This window comes from Esox lucius, chromosome 22 (genome assembly GCF_011004845.1).
Source record: "Esox lucius isolate fEsoLuc1 chromosome 22, fEsoLuc1.pri, whole genome shotgun sequence".
Taxonomy (NCBI): Eukaryota; Metazoa; Chordata; class Actinopteri; order Esociformes; family Esocidae; genus Esox; species Esox lucius.
In genome coordinates this window covers 12296413-12320654 of record NC_047590.1, presented here as the reverse complement: position 1 = coordinate 12320654, position 24242 = coordinate 12296413, and the positions used below count along the sequence as shown (strand labels likewise).

At 44.5% G+C, this 24242-nt stretch overlaps 1 protein-coding gene across 8 annotated transcripts in view; it reads right to left on the bottom strand.

The window, feature by feature from the left end:
• The window catches only part of mcf2la (mcf.2 cell line derived transforming sequence-like a), a 51879-nt gene extending 28112 nt beyond the window's left edge, over nucleotides 1-23767 (bottom strand). For 2 of the 8 annotated variants that reach the window (XM_034289726.1, XM_034289729.1), the window contains exons 1-4: nucleotides 23366-23410; nucleotides 16479-16665; nucleotides 2475-2558; nucleotides 484-598 (exon numbers count right to left, since the gene is read on the bottom strand). In XM_034289726.1, coding sequence (XP_034145617.1) covers nucleotides 484-598; nucleotides 2475-2558; nucleotides 16479-16659 — 380 coding nt within the window. In that variant the 5' untranslated portion in view covers nucleotides 16660-16665; nucleotides 23366-23410. Of the gene's footprint in view, nucleotides 1-483; nucleotides 599-2474; nucleotides 2559-7545; nucleotides 7787-16478; nucleotides 16666-17510; nucleotides 17677-23365 lie in introns of those variants that run through there. The other 6 variants (XM_034289725.1, XM_034289731.1, XM_034289732.1 and 3 more) reach the window with 6 other exon arrangements.
• Nucleotides 23768-24242: the final 475 nt, after the last annotated feature.

Here is a 24242-nt window from a genome sequence, read left to right as displayed (position 1 = left end):
TTCAGGGGTTAAAGTTTTCAGCAGTAGCTAATGGGTAGGAGATGATACAGACCAGTGTATTCTTTCTTTTCTATTAATAAGAGGAATTTGTGCTGAGGTAGGGAATCTGTAGGGATATCTAGCCAAAACTAATAGGACCAAATAGGAATTATATACATTCAGGACATTTAAAAAAAAGCACAGTCTGCATCACCTTTGAGGAGAAATAGTAGAATGGATTGGACTCCTGCACACAAAGACACTAGTTCTGTGTGATGGATGGAGAATAGTAGAATGGATTGGACTCAGTCCTGCACACAAAGACACTAGTTCTGTGTGATGGATGGAGATTAACTTGTTCAAACAAAGGAACTGCGGAAATAGTTGTACACTGACATCTGCAGGAAGGATATGGTACTACACTTAACTGGTTGTACAATGCAATGATGAGTTTAAGCACACAATATTTGGTATGCATTGTGGGCGTTTCTCTCTCTCTCTCACCTGGGCACACTGGTCAGGTAAGTCAACACGTTTTGGAACTCCTCCTCCAATAGCTCGCCAAACGCAGGGAATTCTGGGAACACGATGATAGGGCTTCCGTTTTCCCCTCTGCCCCCTGTGAAGGATAGAAATGGCAGATTGATTCGTTAATTTGTTTAACCTGGCAATCAAACTACCCTCAGTTAAACAGTACAAACATTACCCTCCACGCTCACGTGCATGCACACCAGAGAGAGAGAGCTTTAGGAATCCTTTCAGTTCATTATGAGTAACTCCGTAATGCTAATGGGTAGATAGAGTGTCGCTGACCCACCCCCATCAGTTGGGTTATCAACCAAATGGATTCTGGGACTGTCTGGGTGTGGGAGGGGAACAGGACAATATTAGGATATTGGATCCATCTGCTCCTAGTGATACCAAGGCTCTGCAGGCCACACAAGCAAAACGGCATGAGATCACTGGGAACGAAACCATTTGACCCAGCCATGCCAGTAGGACAGAACCGCAGTCCTCTGTTCCAGCCATGCCAGTAGGACAGAACCGCAGTCCTCTGTTCCAGCCATGCCAGTAGGACAGAACCGCAATCCTCTGTTCCAGCCATGCCAGTAGGACAGAACCGCAGTCCTCTGTTCCAGCCATGCCAGTAGGACAGAACCGCAGTCCTCTGTTCCAGCCATGCCAGTAGGACAGAACCGCAGTCCTCTGTTCCAGCCATGCCAGTAGGACAGAACCGCAGTCCTCTGTTCCAGCCATGCCAGTAGGACAGAACCGCAGTCCTCTGTTCCAGCCATGCCAGTAGGACAGTACAATAACCGACAGACAGACAGACGACTGAGAAGGTAATTACAGGACCAGAAGTTGATGACAGATACACATGGCCTCCAGAGGAGAAAACATTTCTAAACACAAACATTTCAAGTCTTGCAGAACAGCCACGCTGTCTAGCTGTGCCACGCTCTGACAAGCTGGACTCTTGTCCGTCGACATCTGATGAACTGTCACATGACTGCTGATCAGAGAGCACAGAGCTGCCACTAAAACACACACACGCACTCACATCACCCCTGGCAACCAGAGAGAGTTATTAAACAGACCGTGCACAGATACCGAAAGACAAATAGACACAGTACACAACCAAAAGGTCAAACTACAGACCAGACAAAAGACACACCAACCGACAGCCTGGTGTCGAAACTTGGGAAATTCGTTCGGAGACACACACACACACACACACACACACACACACACACACACACACACACACACACACACACACACACACACACACACACACACACACACACACACACACACACACACACACACACACACACACACACACACACACACACACACACACACACACACACACACACACACACAGTGGCTGGAGTGTCAAACTTCCTTAGCAAACTCCCAAACGCATCAGCAGCGTGCCACACACTCATCCTACAGTTGCTGGGTCGGATTGCCAAGTGGATTGCCTCGGCGCTAAATTATTCACGGACCATCTCCGCACTGTTATTGTCCGCAGTGACCCGACGCGGGGCCCTATCTGGGTCGGCATCGCCGTGGTAACAGCTCAAACCGTCATGGCCCAGCTCTGTGAACACGGGCCTGCTGTAAAATAGAGTTCCTCAAAAGATTGGGTCAGGAACTAAAGCAGTGGTTCAGTTGAGTCATTCAACGAGCGAACAGTTTGCAAAGCACTGCTGGACCCAATCGGACAGGCAGAGTGCCATTCCTGCAATTTTATAAATAGAAACGTGCTGACTGATGAGGCTTTGCTGCCTAGGCTACTGTAGCTACCACACACATCCAATGTGATACAGCTTTTTCAGTGGCTTTTCAGTGGCTTGAGGTTATTGTTCCGTGTTATTAGCTTCTGCTATACATCGGACATTTCGAAAGGCCCTGACACAGGGTCTCAGGATTGGTCGACTTAGGCGTTCGAGGGTCGGGGTCACGAGAGGCCAAAGGACGAAACCCACCTGACAGAAAGGCAAACTGTTTCCTGAGGTCAGGTTCGATTTGTGCGGCAAACAGACGATCGCTCTCCTGCTGCATGATGTCATCTGAAAGGAGGAGAGAAAGAGTCAGTTTGTGACAGTCACAGTTTATGGAGTTATTGGGCACGGTGGTGGAATGATAGAGACAAGGAGAGGACCCAGGACTAGACCGAGTGACCCACGTGAAGAAGATCTCCCCCAGAATACCCCTCCAGTCAGAGGCCTGTAAACAGGGGCGGTGCAGAGGGAAGGATTGGATTAGAATAATCTGTTTTGGCCTCCAGGAGGTGAGAGTGGAGACAGAAGAGACAAAGCGAGAGAACAGAGACAGAAGAGAGAGTAAAAATCGAGCAGAAGGAGGGTATTGTTGAGCAATCAGGTGCTCCTGGCAGTTGGCAATGCAGAGTGTGTGTGTGTGTGTAAATAGTTTGTCAATTTTTCTTAGAAAATTTGATTTGTGAGCTTAACTAAAGTATTAATGTGTGTGTTGGCTGACAGTAGGGGTGTGAGAGTCGACCGTGCTGTTGGTCTTGTGTTGACTGATGGGAACAGTAAACAGACAATGTTATTATCAGTCTTAGGATGAGCTGGAAGTCACCACAGACACTGGCAACATGTTAAGACACACACAACTTCTTTTCTTTCAATCCTTGTGAGGACCTGAGACTTAACTTTCACACAGAATTCCATGTTTCCTATTCCCTAACCCTAACCTAACCCTCAAATTATTTTCCCTAGTGGTTCCTAGATTTAAAACAAATATTTGTAGAGGCTTATTTTAGGGTTTTACTATCTCTGTGAGGACATCAGGTCCCCACATGTACACAACGATGTTGATGTCTCTCACACGCGCACAAGCGCACACACACCAGGGTCTTTATGCAAACGAAGGGATTAACCACGGTCTGCCACCCCCCCCCCCCACCCACCCACCCCCTTGTTGTGTCTTGGGCCTGCCTGGGAAAACACTCTACCGATTGTTCTCGTGTTGCTTCTCCCACAGGGCAGAGGGAGCCGCCACCACCACAAACCCCTCCACGTTGGCTGAAAGCACATCGCGGGTTGGGTTTGGTCAACATATTGAGCGGCACTGGGAGAGACTCACCCATGTTCTGACACACAGAGAAGACAGACGGTTTCAGTAGCAGCAGCAACACTGTATCATCAGGATAAAGAGCTTACAGTTTCCACTCATCGGGTGTTGAGACTCTTGGTTGCCTAATATCTAATGACACATCTGCTGGTGACAGTAAGCGGGTCAATGAAATCAGAGATTTAGGCTGTAATGGGATGACAAAGGTGAGGCCTGAAGAATGACTATGACTCGCTAATGCATCAAAACTGTACTAAAAATAAGATTTAACCAAGCAATCAACACTAAATCAAATTATTGTCTGGTCAATAAGATGGCAAAATCTGAAAACATGTCTGACAGTATCCCCAGAACAGAAACAAAAGATTTGCATCAACAACCCAAGGGCCACCATGATAGTCCACTATTTAAAATGTTGTGAAAAACAATACAAACACTACTCATATGTGAGGGCACATTGAGGAATCTTTGTCCATAGCATATTTCGGGACAAAGACCCCTCAACGTACTCTCAGATTAGTACCACTGACGTGGACATGGTCTGCACAGTGTACTGGGGTTGTTTTTATACACACCTGAGACCTAATTGATCCATTATTAGTCACAGGTGAAGCTCATATGACAAGGCGACAACACTTATGTCTTTGCAAAAATTGACTCAATGGGCTTTACCAAGCTGTGAATATTAGAATACTTTTTGACAGTTTCGTTTTGCACTGAAACATTATTACAAAAGCTGTTGGGATTAAAATGAGCCATTTCTTGTAAAGACATCTTGATTAGAAAAAGATTTCAGTGGTACTTCAGGTCAATTTGGACACAAGCGACAAGACTTTTGTCAGGGACTGTAAAGCTCCAGAAAAAATGAAGAGACCACTGCACCTTTTTCTTTCCTTTCCAAAAAAGTTGAAAAGGAAGGTTTTGAGTGAGGAACAGAAGCGTTCAAATTTCAGTGGTCTCAAATTTAACAAATCCTTCGGCGAATATTGTCAAGACTCAGCATAACATGAATATCGACCACATGGCACACCCACTGGAAAGATGCTTTTTCTTTTTTTACATTATTGCACAAACAGACATATACTCACTATTGACTACTATTCACTAGTATTTTACATTAGACATTTAAAGAGTTAATGTCTAATTTAACACATTCAACTTTGCTATATACAAAGGTTTTCTTGCATGAATTTATTCTAGAACCACAGACATCCATAAATCCAACATAGATGTAAAAGGTTCAACAGAATATAGACTTTGAGGAATAGAAAAAGGAGAAAGCGTGAGAGAGAGAAGTTGCCCAAGAGCCAAGGGTGTGTCTTTCTTTCTAAAAATAGAAACTTAAAGCGTATACTAACTTAAAACGTCTTCTAAAAATACATCCCTCAGTATTTCCCTCTCTTATAGTCATGTATTAGAGGTTAGGGACAGCTCTTTTCAAAGAATACTCTCTCTCACACATTCAACACCGTTGATAATTGTGATTTGTGTGGAGACGTGTTGGGTCTCGTCATTGTAGAGTGAAACAGCTCCAACAAAGACGGAGGAAAAAAAACTGCCTGTGCCAGCTCCTTACCAACACAACAGAACCACCCTCCCAACTGAAACCCCCAACCAAACCTCATGTGTTAAGGGGGGGGGTTGGGGTTAAGAATGCCACTTCTCCCCTCCCTTGCCATCTTTCTTCTAATTTACAATCAGATCATGGGCTTATTCGGTGAAGTTACACATTTATGATCGTTTCAGATGAATATGTACATCTTCAAAAGACTGTGCACTTAAAAAAATAAATAAAAAAAAGTATTTATGGTCTCCTATATTTATGGTCTCTCCATATCGAAGCATTTAGGTTTGACGGCCATGATCAAATGCACTGTGACTCATCCAACCCTCCTTGTCGACTCCGGGACTTGAACCAGCCGTCCTGAAGTCGCTGGCCAACATTCTGAGCCCCAGACTCGGCCGACCGCAAATTCAGCCTGGCGTTCATATATGCCCTTCAGAGGCCTGCATGCAGCAACATGGCCGTTACCTCAGTCTGGTACAGCCCCCTGACACCCCAGTCCCATTAACCGACACTGCACTTCTCTTTGTTCTGTCATCCTGTTACCACAGACGGCAGCAGTTGAACGCATGTTAGCCGCCCGTAACGACCGCAGTGCCTCTGTACTAGCCTTTACACGCCTGGTCTGAAGGACAGGTGGAACAACAGCACATTTACAAGGTCTAAAGTATTAACCCTTAAGACCTGACCTTAACCCCTCCATTCCACTGCCTCCCTGTCTCCCTCTGCCCCCCCCCCCTTCTGTTGGCTGATCCATGCATTCATTAACTTGTGTTGCTGTGGTATGTTGGGGGGGGGGGGGGGGGGGGGGGGCAGGTTCAGCAAGGAATTCTTCTTATAATACACTTGCATGCCACAGACTGTATTGGGAATGTGGAAGTATGTCAGTGTGTGTGTTTGTTTGTGTGTGTGGCCCCATGCCATGACAGTATGAGCTGATGATGCAGTAACTGCTGGTAGTGTGTGTGTGTGTGTGTGTGTGTGTTGGTGCACGTGCGTGCGCCCCTTCCTCATCCCAGAAATCTCTGGACTGGATCAAATCTGTTACTACATTATCTGCTCTGTTTCCACCGTTCAGTAACGGCTTCGTAAATCCTCACAGATGTGCTGTGTCAGGTGCCAACAAGGTGGTCTGTTTGTTGAATCAGTATCTCTGGCCCACCACAGAGACGGGAGGAAACGCGGCACAATGCCTTTCTGCTTGACCGGCGGGCAACTGTGTGTGGGCACGCATAGCTCGATCCCTGAATGGAAGAGAGCAACGGGCAGACCACTGAGCCTAACTGTCTGAACGGTCTCACACTGCCTCCACAAACACAAACTGGGTGACATTTACATTCAAATGCACCTGATGCCCCTTACTTTGAGCCCATCAGTTAAATACAGAAAATACAAATCATCCTTTAAGTGGCTAGTCAAACATTCCCTTCATTTGAAGAAGATCAGATGGTGTCAGTGCACCAAAGAACAGATTCCAAGGATGTGTCTTTACTTGTTCTGCAAAACCCCTTTTAGATAACTTAATACTTGGTTGGTTGATTGTCAATCTGTCAGTTTTCAAAACATTGCCAACTTGTGACTTGAGCTAGGCAGAATCCAGCAAAGCAAACACTTCCTTAAGCTCCTCGATAGGATCTGGAATTAAAACACTGTTTTTTGGTGTCAATTCAATCCAAGTCAAACACAAAGCATAAACTGTGTACACCGCTACAGTTTTGCGCTTCTGACGAGATATTTGATGAAGGAAAGACGATGGCACCAAAGCGATTGAAGTAAGGGAAATGGTGGCGCAGATTCCATCTGTCTGTGTTATGAGCAAAACCATCCAGACTGGCAGAGGGAGGAGACCCTACCCATTCCCCTTGGACTGTGACGTGGCAGTGAGAGTGACACGTGAGATGCCAACTCCCATGGCCGGGTGGTAAAGCCAGTCCAACTCCGTGTGGGTGTTCACAGCGATGCAAAAGACCACTTAGTAAAATACAGGGCTGGTAGTGGGGTGGGTGGGGGCTGTTTTCATTTCCATTCCCATGTTGACCATTTAGCAGAAGCTTGTCTGTAATGCTCAGTCCAGGGCAAAGAAAAACAGCCATGGGGAGTTGAAGGTTGTAACCACACTCACTGATCAACTGCTGTTATAGTATTCCCATTTATGCAAACATAGCACCCTGGCAACAGGGAGGCACATTTCACACAGAGGGAGGGAAGTATTCTGAACCAAAAGATCAGAAATTGAAACAGGTCCCCTAAAATGTGCATCAAGGGAAGAACCCACTCAGCAGTCCGACAACCCAGTTCAGTCGCACACACCGTATTCCGTCGCATCCCCACCAACACGGTTCCCACATCAGGTTGTACAACAGCGTGACAACACACACACACACACACAGACAGACCTGTTATCAAGTTGAGTTGCAGCCACATCCTGGTGATGTCGTGGCAGAGCAGGGACACTCGGCTGAGGGCCATGCTGCCCCCCTCTCCTCTCCTGTCCCCCTGGGGAGGAGCACAATGCCTCTCAGGGGAAGCACCAGTGTGACTGACGAACGTCCATTACTCCGCGGCCCGAGCTCTTAGACTTCAGCTGTACACTGAACGCTCCGGCGCTCTGTAGCAAGCACACACTCACACACACACACACACACACACACACACCCCTTCCTCCCCCTCACCCTCTGCCACAGTCCGCACACACTCTGCCGGCCTGGGCTCAGTTTCAGGTTACACCCTCTTTCTCCCAGGTACTGAACGAGGAAACGCAAAATGAAAGAGAGAAAGAAACGTAGAAAGGAACAAAGAAATATAGAAATTAATAAAATAGGGAGACAGCAGCCAGATAATTCCCTCAGATAAGCCTAAATACACACACACACACACACACACACACACACACACACGCACTAATCGGTGTGTGAGCTATTCCGGGATCAGATCAAGGGGAGATAAAGAGGACTGACAGCGACTGGTTGAGGCCAAAGAGAACGTTCCTCACAGAGACCCCTGGGAGACCCCCCTCTGCCTGACTCCCCTCACCCAATCAGGAGCCAGGGCCTTAATAATGATGTCACAGAGCAACTGTTTGTATGGGATGGCCTCCAGCTAAAAGGCCACCTGTGACATTTGCTGGTCTTTCTAATACCAGAGGTTAATAAGTTCCTACAGACACTTATCCAGAGGAAGTTCTGATGTACTGCTGCTAATCTTGGGGTCATGATATGTGGAGGACGAACTGATCCAAGATCTGCGTCCATGAAAACCCTACAGTCCTACAGAAATCACACATTAACACAAAGAACAAACAAACACAAGAAGGACAAGGGATCCAGTTTGCCACACACACCGAGAGAGAAGACAAACAGAAGATCTTTCCCTCTGGATGAATAGGACCCAGAGTTCTGTATTCAGAGCCTGGGAAACACACGCGCATGTAGGTGTGTAGTTTCACCCTCGCACATACACATTACATGGCTGTCATCCTGAATGCAAATCCTTTGATGTAACACAATCTCAATGGTGTGTGTGTGTGTGTGTGAGGGTGAAGCAGAACAAACAAACTTACAGCAGCTCCGTTTGACACCCAAGACACAAGGCCATCTTGACCCATGACAAGGTCATCTTGACCCCGTCGTCTCCTGACTGCCTAGCGACGCATGCGCTCATGCACTTAGCCTTGGATTAACATTTCTTACAGGCAATAGGATGAAGTCCGTTACACAACTTGAAAAGCTGTATGTTAACGGCGAGCATTAATTAGCTGTGGTCCTATCTGTTAGACAATTTGAAAGGCCGAATGTTAATGGTCAGTGTTAATTAGCTGTGGTCCTGTCAGCTGAACCCCCCTTGTCCGAACAGTCCACTGGTATTCTTTGCATGATTTACAGATCAAAGCTAATGGGATAGTCTCCTGGGGCAGGAACACAGAGCTCCAGCCGATATGCCATCACAAACATATGACCACGCGCACGCTGGTGGGGAAATCCGCTTAACCAACCCCGCACTTCCCCTCTTGCCGGACTAGTCTCACCGCATATTTCAGTCTGGGACATATTCCATTGCAGTCATTTAGGTGAGGTAAAAATGAGGGGTGTCGTACAAAAAGTCACCAGTGACTGGATCGTCTCTAACCAATCACAGTATCAACGCCATTTTTGGAACCCATTGGCTAATTAAATCCATTAACCATTCAAATACTTCCTCTTTTGTTCTACCAATCGTACTTTCTGGTTAGGCCATCGAAAAGGACAGTAATGCGCCTGACAATGCAGCGGAATATCGGTTTTTACGTGATCTAACAATTGATTTGTTAGACATCAGAGGTCAGAAGTCCAAATAATTGGTTTCAATTCCCCTTTTCTCACTCTTCTCAAGGTACCTAGATTCCTCCGTCCCATTCATCAGGTGACACAGTACTACCGAGGTACAGTGTTAACAGAAGTTACACCTCCCGTGACAGAATGGCTCCCAGATCACAAGCCATCAGATGAACCCCTCCATGGTAAAAAATGTATAAAAATGGAAATGTGCCCTTTGATAGGAAATAGGCATGAGAAACCTAACACAACGCATTTGTGCTGACTAATTCTGAACAATGGACAATAGATAAGACGTGGTGGTCCTTATTGATAGGACCCACACACCCTGTCCACACCTCCTGCTAGGAACTGTCCATATGACAGTCAGATTCTGTCAGACCCATGGACCATAGGGGAGGTTGGAACATACCACACAAGTGTACCATGTAGGATAAACCTTTCTAATTGGAGGATAATAGACTGTGATATGGTTGGCTACAATCACTGATCGCCTACTATGTGTATTGGAATAAAGGACTGTGTTAACTTGTATTCATTGGAGAGAAAAATGAAAGAATGGAAGGTGTAACATCGTAGCCTCATGCTGAAAAAAAATGGCTCTCCCCTGACTTCTGGTTGCATTCATTTTATTCATGGATCAAAACTGGACAAAATCTAACAGATGGTGCCGTGACCCGGATGGATGGTTTTGCACTCTGGTGAGTCAAACCACTCTAAAAGAACAGACAGTTGGAACATGAGACATTCTGCCCACACGCCGAGCAGCGGCAAGGACAGATCTTCCATGTATGGAATCAAAGATGGAGGATTAATCTAGCACATTGAATGAAACATCAATCAAGCCAGTTCTGGATGGAAAAGGAACTTTGACATAGACTTTTATGGAAACTTGTCTGAATAGGGTGTACGCTTCACTCTCATGATGGAGCTTCTGAGATCCATAAGTTTTCAGGACTGATCTATTGTCTTCATTGTTGGGAGTTGATGGAACCATACCCAGTGGATGAAGGTCCGATGGACTGTTGAACCACACTAATCGTTGTTTTGCAGTTATACTTTCAACAGATCAAGACACCACAACCCCTTTTTTGATGATACATCACGTTACTGACTGGACACACACAACTCAGTGTGTGAGTACCAGCAACCTGTTCAAGAATTTCTACAACCACACTGGTCGAATCTGTTCCAAATCTTCCTGACCACTAACATGGGAGAGCAATGCCAGGGTCAGATCACTTGGCTTCACATTCCATTTCCAGATGCATCATCGACAGCAAAATGAGAGGAGAGTCCTGAAGGACTCCACATACTACAGGTCAATGTACCACGGGCCAGTTGACGGGAAAGGTCACATGGTCCCATCAATTTGCTAGTTTTATCAACATGTAATGATTGGTTATCACACGTTTGAAGGGGGGACTGATCGGAAATAGGAATGGGAGGTTAACATCGTAGCCTCAGGCTGAATAAAGATGGCTCTCCCCTGACTTCCTGTTGCATTCATTTTGTTCATGGCTCAAAACTGGACGAAATCGAACACCTTTCAGTGACGGTCTCCATCGATCCCTGTCAGCCTCCTCTCACTCTTTTCACCGGGTGAGTGCTCTCCTGCATCATTGGCACATCCCCTGGTGGTCATGTGTTAGATATCGCCCAATCACGATTCAGCAGCTCTCTCTACAGTAGCACCGACTACTCACCTGGCTCCCAGCCCTATACACCATTCTTCTTATAGAAGTATGGTTTATATGCAGTTTTTGTTTTCAATTTGCTTCATGCCTGTCTCCAAGCTTAGTGATTTAACCTATTGTTAGTCTGTTTTTTGTGTTGGTGTTTAGTCATGCTTTCTACATGAAGAATTGTTTGACTTTATAATGATATAATTTTAAATGCTATATAATATGTATGCCTATGTATAATATGTATCTTGAGAACCAACATTCCAGCCAGGTAACTTTATTAATCAGAACTGTGGGCGTGTCAGATTCTAGCAGAAAGCCTTTTCTTTTTCGGTTCACGATAAGACGTCCAGGAACAAACTACAGTTTAACAAGTGGGTGATTACTTTCAGGGTAGATCGTTGACTGTTAGCTCTTTCAAACCTAACACCGTTTCCATTAGGCCTGGTTCTTAGGCTAAAAGAGATGTTGCCAACGACTAATAGTAGAAGGCATCGATTTGACAGTAATAACGGCATCACATTTGACATTAAACTAAATCATTGAGCGGTCACTTTAAACTTCATCTAAATTAACCACGCCGCGGATAAACATTCGAATTAGCTGTCAAAACTCGGTAAAAGACCACAAACCATCTGCTTAATAAACTGCACGATATCCACATAAAACGTGGGGGTGTGCCAAGGATCCAGAATACCAGGGCCTTTTAACAGTTCCTTCCCCAAGGCGTGCTCGTCCATCCATATTCCAGTGACTCCATAAGACAGGAAAATAGCACTAATCCGTAATGGCGTCCAAATAATGGATACTAACGTAACTAAATGTATCAGTTCAGTGACATTTCAAAGACCTGCCAATTGAGGCTATAATTAGTCAAACACCTAAAACATCAACCAACAGGAATGGTCACTGAAGCAAACGAGCTTGCTTCCTTAACGGGTCACCCTTCCCTGTACTGGGTCCGCCTTTTGACCAGAGCTTATGGGTCCTGTCAAAAGGGATAATATGAAGGAAATAGGGAGCACATTTGGGATATATCCAAGTGTGTCTGGTCCAGATCCTCTTACATTGTCTGTACACAGACAGAGTGATTAAAATAGACTGTCCTTATTTGTTCTCTTTATGATCAAACAGTCCATGGAACCAGGAAGCATATGGCGATTATGCCTGTCAGCTGTCATACTATAATACAGGATGGCTGACATACTTCCTGTCACATGGTCCCAACTGAGTGTCTGCATCTCTACAGTTTCAAGTGGAACTAATCGGTGAAAGTAAAGCTCTGGCAGAGCCAGGGTTGTGGGTTTCGATTCCCACGGGGGGACAGAATGAAGATGTATGCACTAAATTCTGTACTTCGGTCTGGATTAGAGGGTCTGTTTAATTACTATAATGTAAAAAATGAACTAATAACTAGTATGAAATGTAAAAAAAAAAAACTGATAATAAATATCAGTTTAGGGAAGAAGGTTTGTGTGTGTGTGTGTGTGTGTGTGTGTGTGTGTGTGTGTGTGTGTGTGTGTGTGTGTGTGTGTGTAGGATATGGAGGTTTATAATGGTCAGTGTCTCGTGGTTGCTGGATTTCTTACAGAATTTTTTGGTTTCTGTTTCTTGGAAATGAACTGCTGACACATCCATTGTCTGCCATGCCCCTGAAGTAGAAGGCTCAGATTCATACACGCTTTCACCAAAATTAGGCCTGTTTCAATAGTCCCGGGGCCTCAGAACAGATGCAATTTGTACATTACGTTCAATTGTCCATTAAAGTAAACACTGCAAAGAAAAGGTTCACACCACCCTTATTCCTTCTTAAGGCTACAGGGACATGTGTTGCACATTATGCAAACAAACCCAGTTCATCATACCAGTAGTTTAGCCCACATTGTAAACATTGATAGCAATCATTGACCAAACCGACCAGACATATGCCAGTCGAATTGAGATTTAAAGGTAAAGCTGAACCTTGGCAGGCCAGATGTACTGGTCTGAATCCTGAAATCAAACAGTGTGTGCGCATGCGTGTGTCATTGTGGAGGCTGGACTAATGGCTGTGAGTTTGTTTATTCTGGGGCTTTCTCTCTAATTAAATCATTAGATGTTCCCTCCTATAAACTAAACAGGAAAGTGAACATTGAGGCATGTGGAATCCGTCAGTGTTAAGAGACCAGCCACCAGACACTGACATGATCCCGCTTATCCCAAACAAGTCGACAAAAAGGGTCAAGCGATAAACATACAAAACAAACAAAACAAAGAAACATCATATCCAAGAATACCACGTCTACGACACTGGCTCCATCCCTCTTGGCGAGCTGCCTGTCAAAGTCCTGTGAACTCCAGCTCTGTTCAGCCATTAACTGTTCAAAGGTGTAGTTGTCTTCGGAATCTTAAAAAACTAACACATTCCCCAACAGGATCAAAAGTTTGTGTATTGTGACGTGTCCGATACAAGCGTCACCCAATAGGAAATCCTGTAACACAGTGGCAAAGCATCCTCAAATCTTTGTCCAAAAGTTAGAAACTAGGGGGCAGAACCAGAGCACATGCAACACACCCACACCAAATTCCACAGTACAAGCACAAATGTGTCCTTAAGGTTTCATATTTGCAACATCTCGTTAGTCAACCGGCAATGTGGAAAATATATTTAATGGAGACGTTGGATTGTTGTCGCTAACAAAGTTCTCTTTCTCAACCTCTGTTGTACTTCTTCGTCCCCCTGGTCATCAGATCAGAATGCCAGAGTCATTAAAGTCAATTGGCTTGTTCCTGCCCACTCCCAGGCACGTCCGCCTCGCCAACCGCCGGGTGATGAAGCCAGGGGCAGGGGAGCAGCCGTGTAATTGGGAACCTTGGCGTTTGATGAAAAAATGACACTTGAATATATAACGCATGGGCAATTTTAACGTTGTGGATGCCATATTTGTAAGCAAAATTACAACCCGATGTCTAAAAAAATAAACATGCATTAACAAATTACCTTATAGAAGATAATTGATTGTTATATAGATATTTTATTATATCATTATATCATAATCTGGAATGTTTTTCTAAGGTCAGTAGAAGATAGATTAGGACATTAGGGATGCATAATTCTCAGGTTGCCTTAAAGGTCAAGGAACCACACCATAAGATGTGATATACAGCTCTGGAAAAAATTTAGAGACTCTTAATTTGAACCCTTCTGTTCCTCACTCAAAACCTTCCTATTCGAATTTTTGGGGGAAAAAAGGAAAGGAAAGGAAATAGATGTATGATAATCTCTCCATTTGAGACTTGGCCAATTCTCAATATTGAATTCAAGGAAATTCCTAAGTCAAAGGACCGAAATGTTTCTGTTATTTGACAAATGTATCTACATTATCTCACAAAAGTGAGTAAATATTTGATTATATCTTTTCATTTGACAACACTAAAGAAACGACACTTTGCTACCATGTAAAGTAGTGAGTGTACAGCTTGTATAACAGTGTAAATTTGCTGTCCTCTCAAAATAACACAACACACAGCCATTAATGTATAAAACGCTGGCAACAAAAGTAAGTACATCCCTAAGTGAAAATGTCCAAATTGAGCCCAATTAGCCTTTTTCCCTCCCCAGTGTCATGTGACTCGTTAGTGTTACAAGGTGTCAGTTGTGAATGGGGAGCAGGTGTGTTAAATTTGGTGTTAACACTGTTATACAAGCAGTTCACTCACTACTAGCAAAGTGTCATTTCCTTAGTGTTGTCACATGAAAAGATATAATCAAATTAGCAAATTTGAGATAATGTATATTTGTATATTTTTCTCAAAACTAGAGACCATAGAAAAGGAAGCAGCACAAAGTTCCTGTTAAAACAACATTGTTTCTTGCTATTATGCATCCTAGTCATTCAAACATCCTAAAGAAGGAAGGACTTGGGTAGGAGGGATAGAAAAGCAGATAGAAGACAGATAACATGATGGATCAGACAAACAAGGGAGGGTAGAACAACTACAAAGCAAATAGAATAGAGACAGAGAGCAAAGCCAAAATCATGGACAACGAATAATCTGTAGAATTCAGAGACAGCACAATAAACCTAAAAAGAACCGTTTGCATATACGCCCTGCTCAATCCATAGAAACACTGACAGTGCCCTACAAAATAAAAAAAATAAATATCATCCATGTCAATAGTTTTTTTTTAACATGACAAATAACACTGAATTCTCACCCAAGTCTGCACTATCCCGTTACAGAAGCGGCCATAAACATGCGCGGTCTCTCGTACAGTCACGCTGAACAGAACACGGAACGGTGTAAACCGAACCGACTAACACAAGCTGAGGACAGGAAAGGAGAGGCCAGTGTCAGTGACTTGGCCGCTCAGTGTCCAGAGATGCTGACTCTGCACAGAGCTACAGAGGGGTCGCAGTAGAGATCAGAGGTCAGGAAAAGAGCACCACTGGGACCAGGAAACCAAAACACACTGACAGATAGTCTCAATTTATTTTACATCCCATAGAAAACCTCTATCTAGAACAGTGGTCATGGGATGGAGTTCTTGCGGGGGGACTGTCTGGCAGCTAGCCTCCTGGTTCTCGGGCCAGACTCAAACTAAACCCACACAGGACTCCAAATGTACAAGTTAACGTCAAAGTAGAATGGATGTAGACCTTTGACTTGTGTACAAGGATTGGGAAATGGAAAGAACAGCACCTTCTCATGCCATTTAAGATGGGTTAAACCTCTTTATTTAGGACAAGGGCCTGAATGTTTCTCTTAACAGCGTGGTCAACACTGAAGACTGGATGTGAAAAACAGACTCCGTAGCTCAACTGAGGCGTCAGTACGAACATCTGATGCGCTTTGGTGTTGTGGCTAACTACGCCTATTTTAGCTAGGGCTAAAATTAGTACTGTCTTATGATGAAAGGTAGGCACATCCAGCAACACCCTGAGCAAATAAGGATGTAACCACACAAGCCCTGGATTACAATAGGAATCAACTCAGGGTTTGGCTCGTGTAATAAAACTGACTGAAAGAGGGTAGATCTTACTTCCTGGGATGTACATATCAGCCCCAATGCATAACTTTGGTTTCCCAATAGGCATTATCACAAGGCGTGGTTCATAGCCCCAGCCTAAGTCAATATGCTGATGCTCCAGGTGGTGTTCAAAGTGCCACATGAGGATCTCTACTAAGCCAGTAGTGTCAAAACACTAAGTCTGTGACCTTGCAATTACTGTAAAGACCCATAAAGATATTGAAAGATACAACCCCTGGGTTGGCCACGCACGCACCAACACAAACCTCGAACCAGCAATACTAAGAGCTAGATGCTCATGTCCCATATACATACACACTCACTGTTCAATTGCTGGCAGCGCTGTGAGAACTGGTAGAAACTCTCCATTTCCTCTACAGAGATGTGGACGTATCCCTCTCCACCGCGGCGCCCGCCGGACAGCCAACACACCTCCATCTCATGCCCCTCTCTCATCTTCTCATCTTCCTCCTTCATACTGTCATCCCTCACTCCCATCTCCATCCCCACCTGTCACAGGGATGTGAACGAGGGCAGCGCTGTCATCGTTCTCAAACACACCTCCGGGTGATGTCCCTCCCTCTCTATATGTCCCTCCCACACTCCATCACCCGCTCTCTCCACCTGTCAAACAGCTGGAGTAAAAAAAAAAGCAAAAGAGTAGCTCTCTAAACCCTCTGTCCTCCTTCCCTGTCCTCCTTCCCACTCCTCCTTGTGTGTGTGTGTGTGTGTGTGTGTGTGTGTGTGTGTGTGTCTCCTCCCTGCCTCCTCTCTACCGTTCTCTGAGGTAAGTAAGCTGCAGCCTTTAGTGCAGCACGATTTCTCCTTAGAAGTCATTGCCTAAAGAACTACACCTCAACACACACACACACAAGTTTGTACAGCTACCCTCATGGGGACCAGAAAATAGAATTTGCATGCTCCCTTGCCCTAATCTTAACCCTGAACCTAAACCTAACCTTAACCTCAATATAGTAACATTTATGCCTAAACTTTACCTAGATGTAATGCCTAACCTTAACCCTAAACTTAACCAACAACGCCTGGACCTTAAAGAAACCCCAATTCTAATTATAAAACAAACTGTAAGTTTGACTATAAACCTAAACCCTGAGCCAGAAATTGACTTTTGCCTCACGGGGACCAGCAAAAGATCCCAATGAGTCAAATTATTTTTGGTTTTACTATACTCATTGGGACATTTGGTCCCCATGAGTTTAGTAAGACCTAAAACACACACACACTTTTTGTTTTCCTCGCAGCCACTGAGCAGGATCAACCCGAATGCTCAAATCACAGCTGCAGTACAACAAAACCTACCCCAAATAGAAAAAACACACATCAGGATGACCTACCAGGTGCAGGACAGAAACGTGTACTGAAGCGAAGAGGTTACGTCCACTATGCGAGGGATGTTTGCCAACGTTTCAATCCGAATTATACCTGAGAAAAATGGAATCCAGTTTGAAACTTGCCTGTTGTCTGTTCTCGTGACAAGGCGATTGAAACGTTGTCTCCTCCGTGTGTCTACATTTGCAGAAAAGCCACTTCTCTTCCTACAGAGCAATAAAATCATCTGACAGGAAATCTGACAAAACGCCGTCTCAGCCCTGTACAGGAAAAGAACCGGCATCGGTACTTTCCCTAGAACCTGGCATGTTCCAACCAACCGAGCCATATAACCACACAACAACCGACCTTCCACTGTGACATTACAACACATTACAGCAACAGACACACAGGAAACAGAATTAGAGGACATATTCCACTGAACCAATTACCTTGGCCATGTGTGCTCCTAACACAGTTACATCTCTCTTCTAGCTCAGAGCAGCAGAACAGACTGGCTGGCATCCCGACCCAACTACTCCAGACAAAGACTACGTACAAAGCTTACGAATGGCGTCTATTAGGTTGGACCCACAGTAATGCAGAAAAAGCTCACAGAATGTCCGGCGCTACAACTCCTCAACCTCAATCAGAGTGGTTATCCATTAGCTGGACTTCAGGGTCGCCAAGCCAATGAACTATAGAGGGCAGGTGCTCAATTTCTGAACCACCTGGGTGGCTGCTGGGAAGATTTCCGTAATAAAACCCTGGGCGAGCAGGAGGTCCAGGTGGGAGCTAAGGACAGGCGGAGGGTCAGACGACCAGACAGGTTTGAGTTCAGTGGTGAAAACAGTGGGAGGGGAGTCCCAGACCACGGACGATGTCTGGTACAGATATATCAGACGGGGGGTGGAAACACTTGCGCGCGCGCACACACACACACACACACACACACACACACTTGCGCACACACACGCAGGCACGCGCACACAAGCACGTACACGCTCAGCTGACCTGTGTCCCTGCAGTCCCAGTAGGTACTCTTCCGTCTGTAGCTGCTGTCTGTAGTTCTGTGGGCCAGGACACTGACGGACAGGTTGTGCAGAACCTGACCTATTCTGCACAAGAGACTAGACGACGCCTCCTGCAGTCGACCCTCGAGCACAGACTCCACCGCAGACATGGCTGCCCGGACAGAGTGTGTGTGTGTGTGTGTGTGTGTGTGTACGCAGCTTTGCGAGAGGGAGATCCTGTATTCCCAAGAGTAGATGAGTCGCAATGTGTTCAGCTGAGATGGGTGTGTGCGCGCGTACACGAGAACTCCGGTCCCACTAAATTAAGCCATAATGTCAGAATAAGTCCAGCCGGGCCGCAGTGCGTTGACCCGTGTCAGTCCCTCTTCACAGCCAGACGGAGTGTCACTGTGGAACTGGGGAAGCCAGCCTAGCGACGCCGCGACGTCTGGAGGACAGCGGAGAGGAAGAGAGAGGCGGGACCGGGGTTGGGGGACGGAGGGAGAACCAGTGCCCTTCAGCTGGGGCAATTACACCCACGGCCATCCCAGTGTAATCTGGGCAGGATCACAAGCCGCTCAAACAAGAGCGCGCATGGAGGCAATCGCCCATGGGCCGTTCCACGTGACGGCATGCCCGAAGATCCAAACAAAACGATTTAGAAATGTAGCCATGTTCCTCACTGCCCGTGTGGAAGTCTATATTAACATTATTTCACCAGTATTTTATTTTTTGTAAGAATTTGCGTGTTTTTAGACCAACAGAGTGGCGCGGGGGGCATGTACATTCATGTTCCTCAAACGGATAATGAAAATAATAATAATAATAAAGACCAAGTTATGACTCCAGTATGACATGTCCGAAATCATGTGGTTGATAAAAATAATACTTGAAACAGAAAGTCCCACATAAAACACGAGGTGTTCAGTACACTCTGTAGGCACATGTTTTACAGAAACATTTAAAAAACATCTTGTGCCTACGGTCAGCTGGAAAAGGTTCACTTGTCTCCCAATGGGGTACTAGCACACAAACACTTATATCAAAGTTGACTGTACTTAACTACTAACCCAAAAATCTTTGCCCCCATTACATAGTTAGGTTAGAAACGCACCCTTGCAAAGAAAGCAGCACCAAACTAAATCTGACAATAAAGGTCACCATTACTTCCAGCTCAACGTCAGTGACACAATGTCAGTGACACAACGTCAGGGCTGTTTTCTAACACTGCTGCCTTGGTATACAACAACTGACAGCAGGCACCCAGTATCTGTCCGCCCACCACACTACGACTAAAAATAAACACAGATTTACAGAGACAATTACATAGTGCAAATATCCCGCACGGGCAGTCAGGATAACACGCGTAAGGGATCCGTGATGCCCCTCTTTCTAGCACGTCTCTGCGCCGCTGTCTCGGTGGGAACACTTCCCTATCAAACAGCCAATCCTCTTTAGAGACAGACGGAGCAGGAACCAGGCAGACACCCGTACACCAAAGGTCTCAGTTGTGAAAAAGCATTCGGAGAGTTGTGCAGAGGAATGTTATGGCACAGAACAGACGGACATGAAGTCCGCCTAACATGGAGTTGGAAAGAGACGTTTAAGTCTGTCGGCAGAGAGCAAGGCATCGCCAACGTATTTTTCTAATACCTGGAATATTCAGTCCGACCGATTTTAGCACGCTTCTGTGGTACGGAGATGGGACAAGATTTGATTTTTGGAGGGAACTATTCCTCTGTGTTTTGCGTGAACTAGCTGGCATGTTCTGGCCTCTAAACCTGTTCCAATGTTTCCCAGAAAATATTTTTTTGGGGGAAGATCACTAAATAGGGTTATTTTTAAAATGGAACAAACGGTTGCTTTACGACATACATTTGCATGTACCCTCAATCGACTCCCCAATGTTGCGTTTTTTTTCACAGTGAACGAACATTCGCTTTTGACGTAGATAATGTTATTTCACAAACTCCTATCAAATCGCATTAGCTGGGGAGAGCAATATAACCAGATGCCACACCCATGCTAGCTCGACCCTGCTCTCCCCTGATTGAGGGAGTTCCGTGCATAGAGTGACAGTCCAACAGTCCTTCAAGTGATTTATGTACTTAAGACAAATTATAGATTTTCGACATTATTCCCCTTGAAGACAATGTACTGACTTGCATTAGTTTTTCTGTTGGTGGAACTACCCCTTCGACTCTGGGGGACCACCCCTTCGACTCTGGGGGACCACCCCTTCGACTCTGGGGGACCACCCCTTTAAGTGAGTTTGCAACAGCATTCTATACAGGAGGCCTGAGAGGTGTGACTCCCCTAACCATTACCTCTGTGTCCAACACCTTTCCACCCTCTTCTGTTCACCAAAGCCAAATCTAGTAACTTCCTCCAAACGTAACTTTTTACCACATTTAAAGTATCTCATCAACCAACAGTAGTTACAACTTCAATTAATGAACAGCTTTTTAAAAAGACAACGTACCTCCAATTACAATTAGGGAAAACTAGGTCAGCGCTGAGGAAAGGAAAAATAATAAAAAGATGATTGTCCGTTTTCACTCTGTATGCTAATGAGAAGGCACGGGTCATCGATTCTGACGTACATCGTTTCACCCTGCAGCCGGGGACAAAGTGGGAACATGAATCTGCAACCGCAAATACGAATCAAGGAGATGAGAATTCTTTCGACCCATTTGTATAGTTAGGAATCAAAAGCAAATAGGCAATGAAGGAGCTAGATCCGGAATTCTGTGCATGAAAAATAGCTATTACTTCTATTATAGCCCATTATGGAATCTGTAATTGCGCTGCTAAGCTGCGGTCTTCAAGGCAGGAGACTACATTTCTCTTAACCACATTTCATTCTGTGCTGTCTATGAACTCCGCTCCGTGTCCTACGGCGCATCATTTACCATACGATCACAGGGACAGGGTCATCAGGGATCCCCCAGGAAGTAATCTATGGATCCGTTCCCTGTTGGATACAACACAGGGATGTCTGCACAACTGATCAACCAAACCACTAAGAGATTTATAAATGACTAGTATGTAATACAACCTCTGGATAAAACCCCAAAGTGTTTTAGTCACGCTGCAGGCCAAAGCCTCACAGTAAGGACACATCAACGAGCCCCTATGGAGCAACTACACGTCACTCATTCAATGTGAACATCAGTAGAGTACAGTAATAACTCCAGCCTGTAAATCCTACTGCCTGAGAGGTGGGACACCAAGCACCTCTTAAAGCTGGAATACAACTACGGCATGAGGATACCGTCGCTGCCCAGCTGTGGATGGAGAATCTCTCTCTATAGACTCAGGTGAAATTAAATGAAATTCAAAAGGGAAAAGTTCCAAAAATAGAGACAACAACTACAAAATGGAAGTCATGCACTTTCAATTCAATAGCACTTTATTTACAAGATAAGGGAATTCCGGATAGGCAAAGCGGTGCCAAATTCAGCATTTCCAAATTGAAGCGGCACATCTATACAAATCAAACAGATTAAGTTACTTTAATTCACTGCCCCCCCCCCCCCCCACTCTGTCCAATACTGAACTCATAAATACAGAAAGTGTAGCAGTCAAAGCTAGAAGACACACACACACACACAACATAGTACAAGACTGAATGCAGTATGATCACGAAAGACCAACTAAATCTAATCCTAACCCTAAACTAAACTCAATCTAACTTTATGCCTAAACCTAACCTAACTCTAAACTTAACCCTAACTCCAATTCTGAACCCAATTCTAACCTAATCTTAACCCAAAATCAGATGAAGCTTCTTGTCAAAGTGAGGACTGGCCCAACATCGCAACATTTCTATGTCTTTCCATCATAGTGAGGCAGTGAAACAGGAACACACGTACACCATCTGGGGACCGGACTGCAGGGAGTCTTGATTCATGTCACCTTAACTTCTTCCTACTCCCCTCCCCCAAACCATGGCAGTGACAGTAGCGGGCCAAACTATGGATCAGAGCTACAAAGTTATTCAATACACTGATCTACCACAGCAAAAGCCAGGGTACACAGCAGACACACAGGTATACTGAGCACTGACAATAAACAGGGATACTAATGTAACAAACTGAGTTAGCAACTATAAGTGCCAAGAACAAAAACACCATTCATCTAAATAGAGCGATATTGGGTCTTGTGACGTGTTCAAATAAATCCAGGCTCCACTGACACCATGCTTACACCTCTGATGCCTAAACGTTTTGGTTAATTAACCAGGAAAGTAAATTCTAATTTTCAGTAACGGCTTTCCGAAGGCATTTAATTGGAAAAGGCCAAAATAACGTACAACATCACAAAATATACAAACATCTAATAACACTAAATAAAGAGAGACAAATGCACTAACTTCACCAGTCGAATTCAGCAGGTGCATTGATCGTTAAAAGGAACTTTGCAACCCTAACCTAAGCTTAAAGGTCCTTTGAAATGTTTCAATTTAAAATATATCTCTTGGTCAAATTTTATTTTTTTGGGATTGTCTATTCTTATCAAACACATATACAGCAGCGCAGAAACCTACGTATCCAAAAGTGTCTGGAATAATCATCGGCATACATCAAATCAGTCACTTAATCATTATACTACACTGCCACCACATGGTTAAATATTAAAACTCGCGCTACGCTAATAAGTTATTAATACGTTTTATTCCTATTATATGGCTAGCGTTTAACCGTTCGAAGTAGCTTCTAATAGAGATGTTTAAGCGGCATACGTGGTGCGTGAGGTACCACCTTAACTACAAAACCTAATTTCAAGTTTACTCCACAGTTTCCGTGGCACTGACACATTTTTCACGTTTCTAAAAAGTCGTCGATATAAACGATTTGTTCACTCACCTGCTACACATTTCCTTATAAATGTCTCCACGTCTAGAACTTCACGTTCACTCTCTTGCCCTCCCGAAGACCAACACCATGGCCATGTCACATGCATCCTTCAAACCAATGAGATCTGGATGCGTCTTCCAAGAAAATAGCTGAGTGCGTGATGTACGCTGGTAATTTAATTGATTTGTTTTTTTTCTCCTTTTGACAAAGGTCTTCTTTTAGTCCACTTAGAATGCCCTCCTGATGCTATAAACAAATGAACAAGAAACTACTTAAAAATAATTATATTATTCAAGAGATGAGAGGATGTTTACTTCCATTGTATTTCATTATTATACATATGTGCTATACAATGGCCATGATTTACTGAGTGAAGCCTTCAGTAGCCTTCTTTCTTGACTTGGGAAGACAGACAGGTAGTGATGGCCAAACAAGGCTTCATTAGCGTTATTTAAGCAGCACGATATTAAGGTGGCAGCACTCAGATTTTCTTTATCACAATAAAAGCCACCATTGAAATGTATAAAACAATATAGTTAATAATATTTTCTGTAAAAAAGAATAGAAAATAACAAAATTGGAACAAACATTAAACACAAAATGTACAGACTACATTGTTAACAATATTGCCTTATATAGCTCAATTATTGCTTTTATTTTGAAAAATAGAATCTGAGTTAGCGCTGCTAGCATAATATCCTGCTGCTAGAAGAACAGTAATGAAGCCTCGTATGGCCATCACTACAGGTGCGCCTGATTGGAGAGGGTTAAACACCGAATTTTCTCCGTCTCAAACAGGCCGCATAATGTTTAGGGTGAGAATAGGGTGCCATTTAAGACACACTCAGTGTAGCTTCCTTGTCTCGTCTCCTTTCCTTAATCTGCC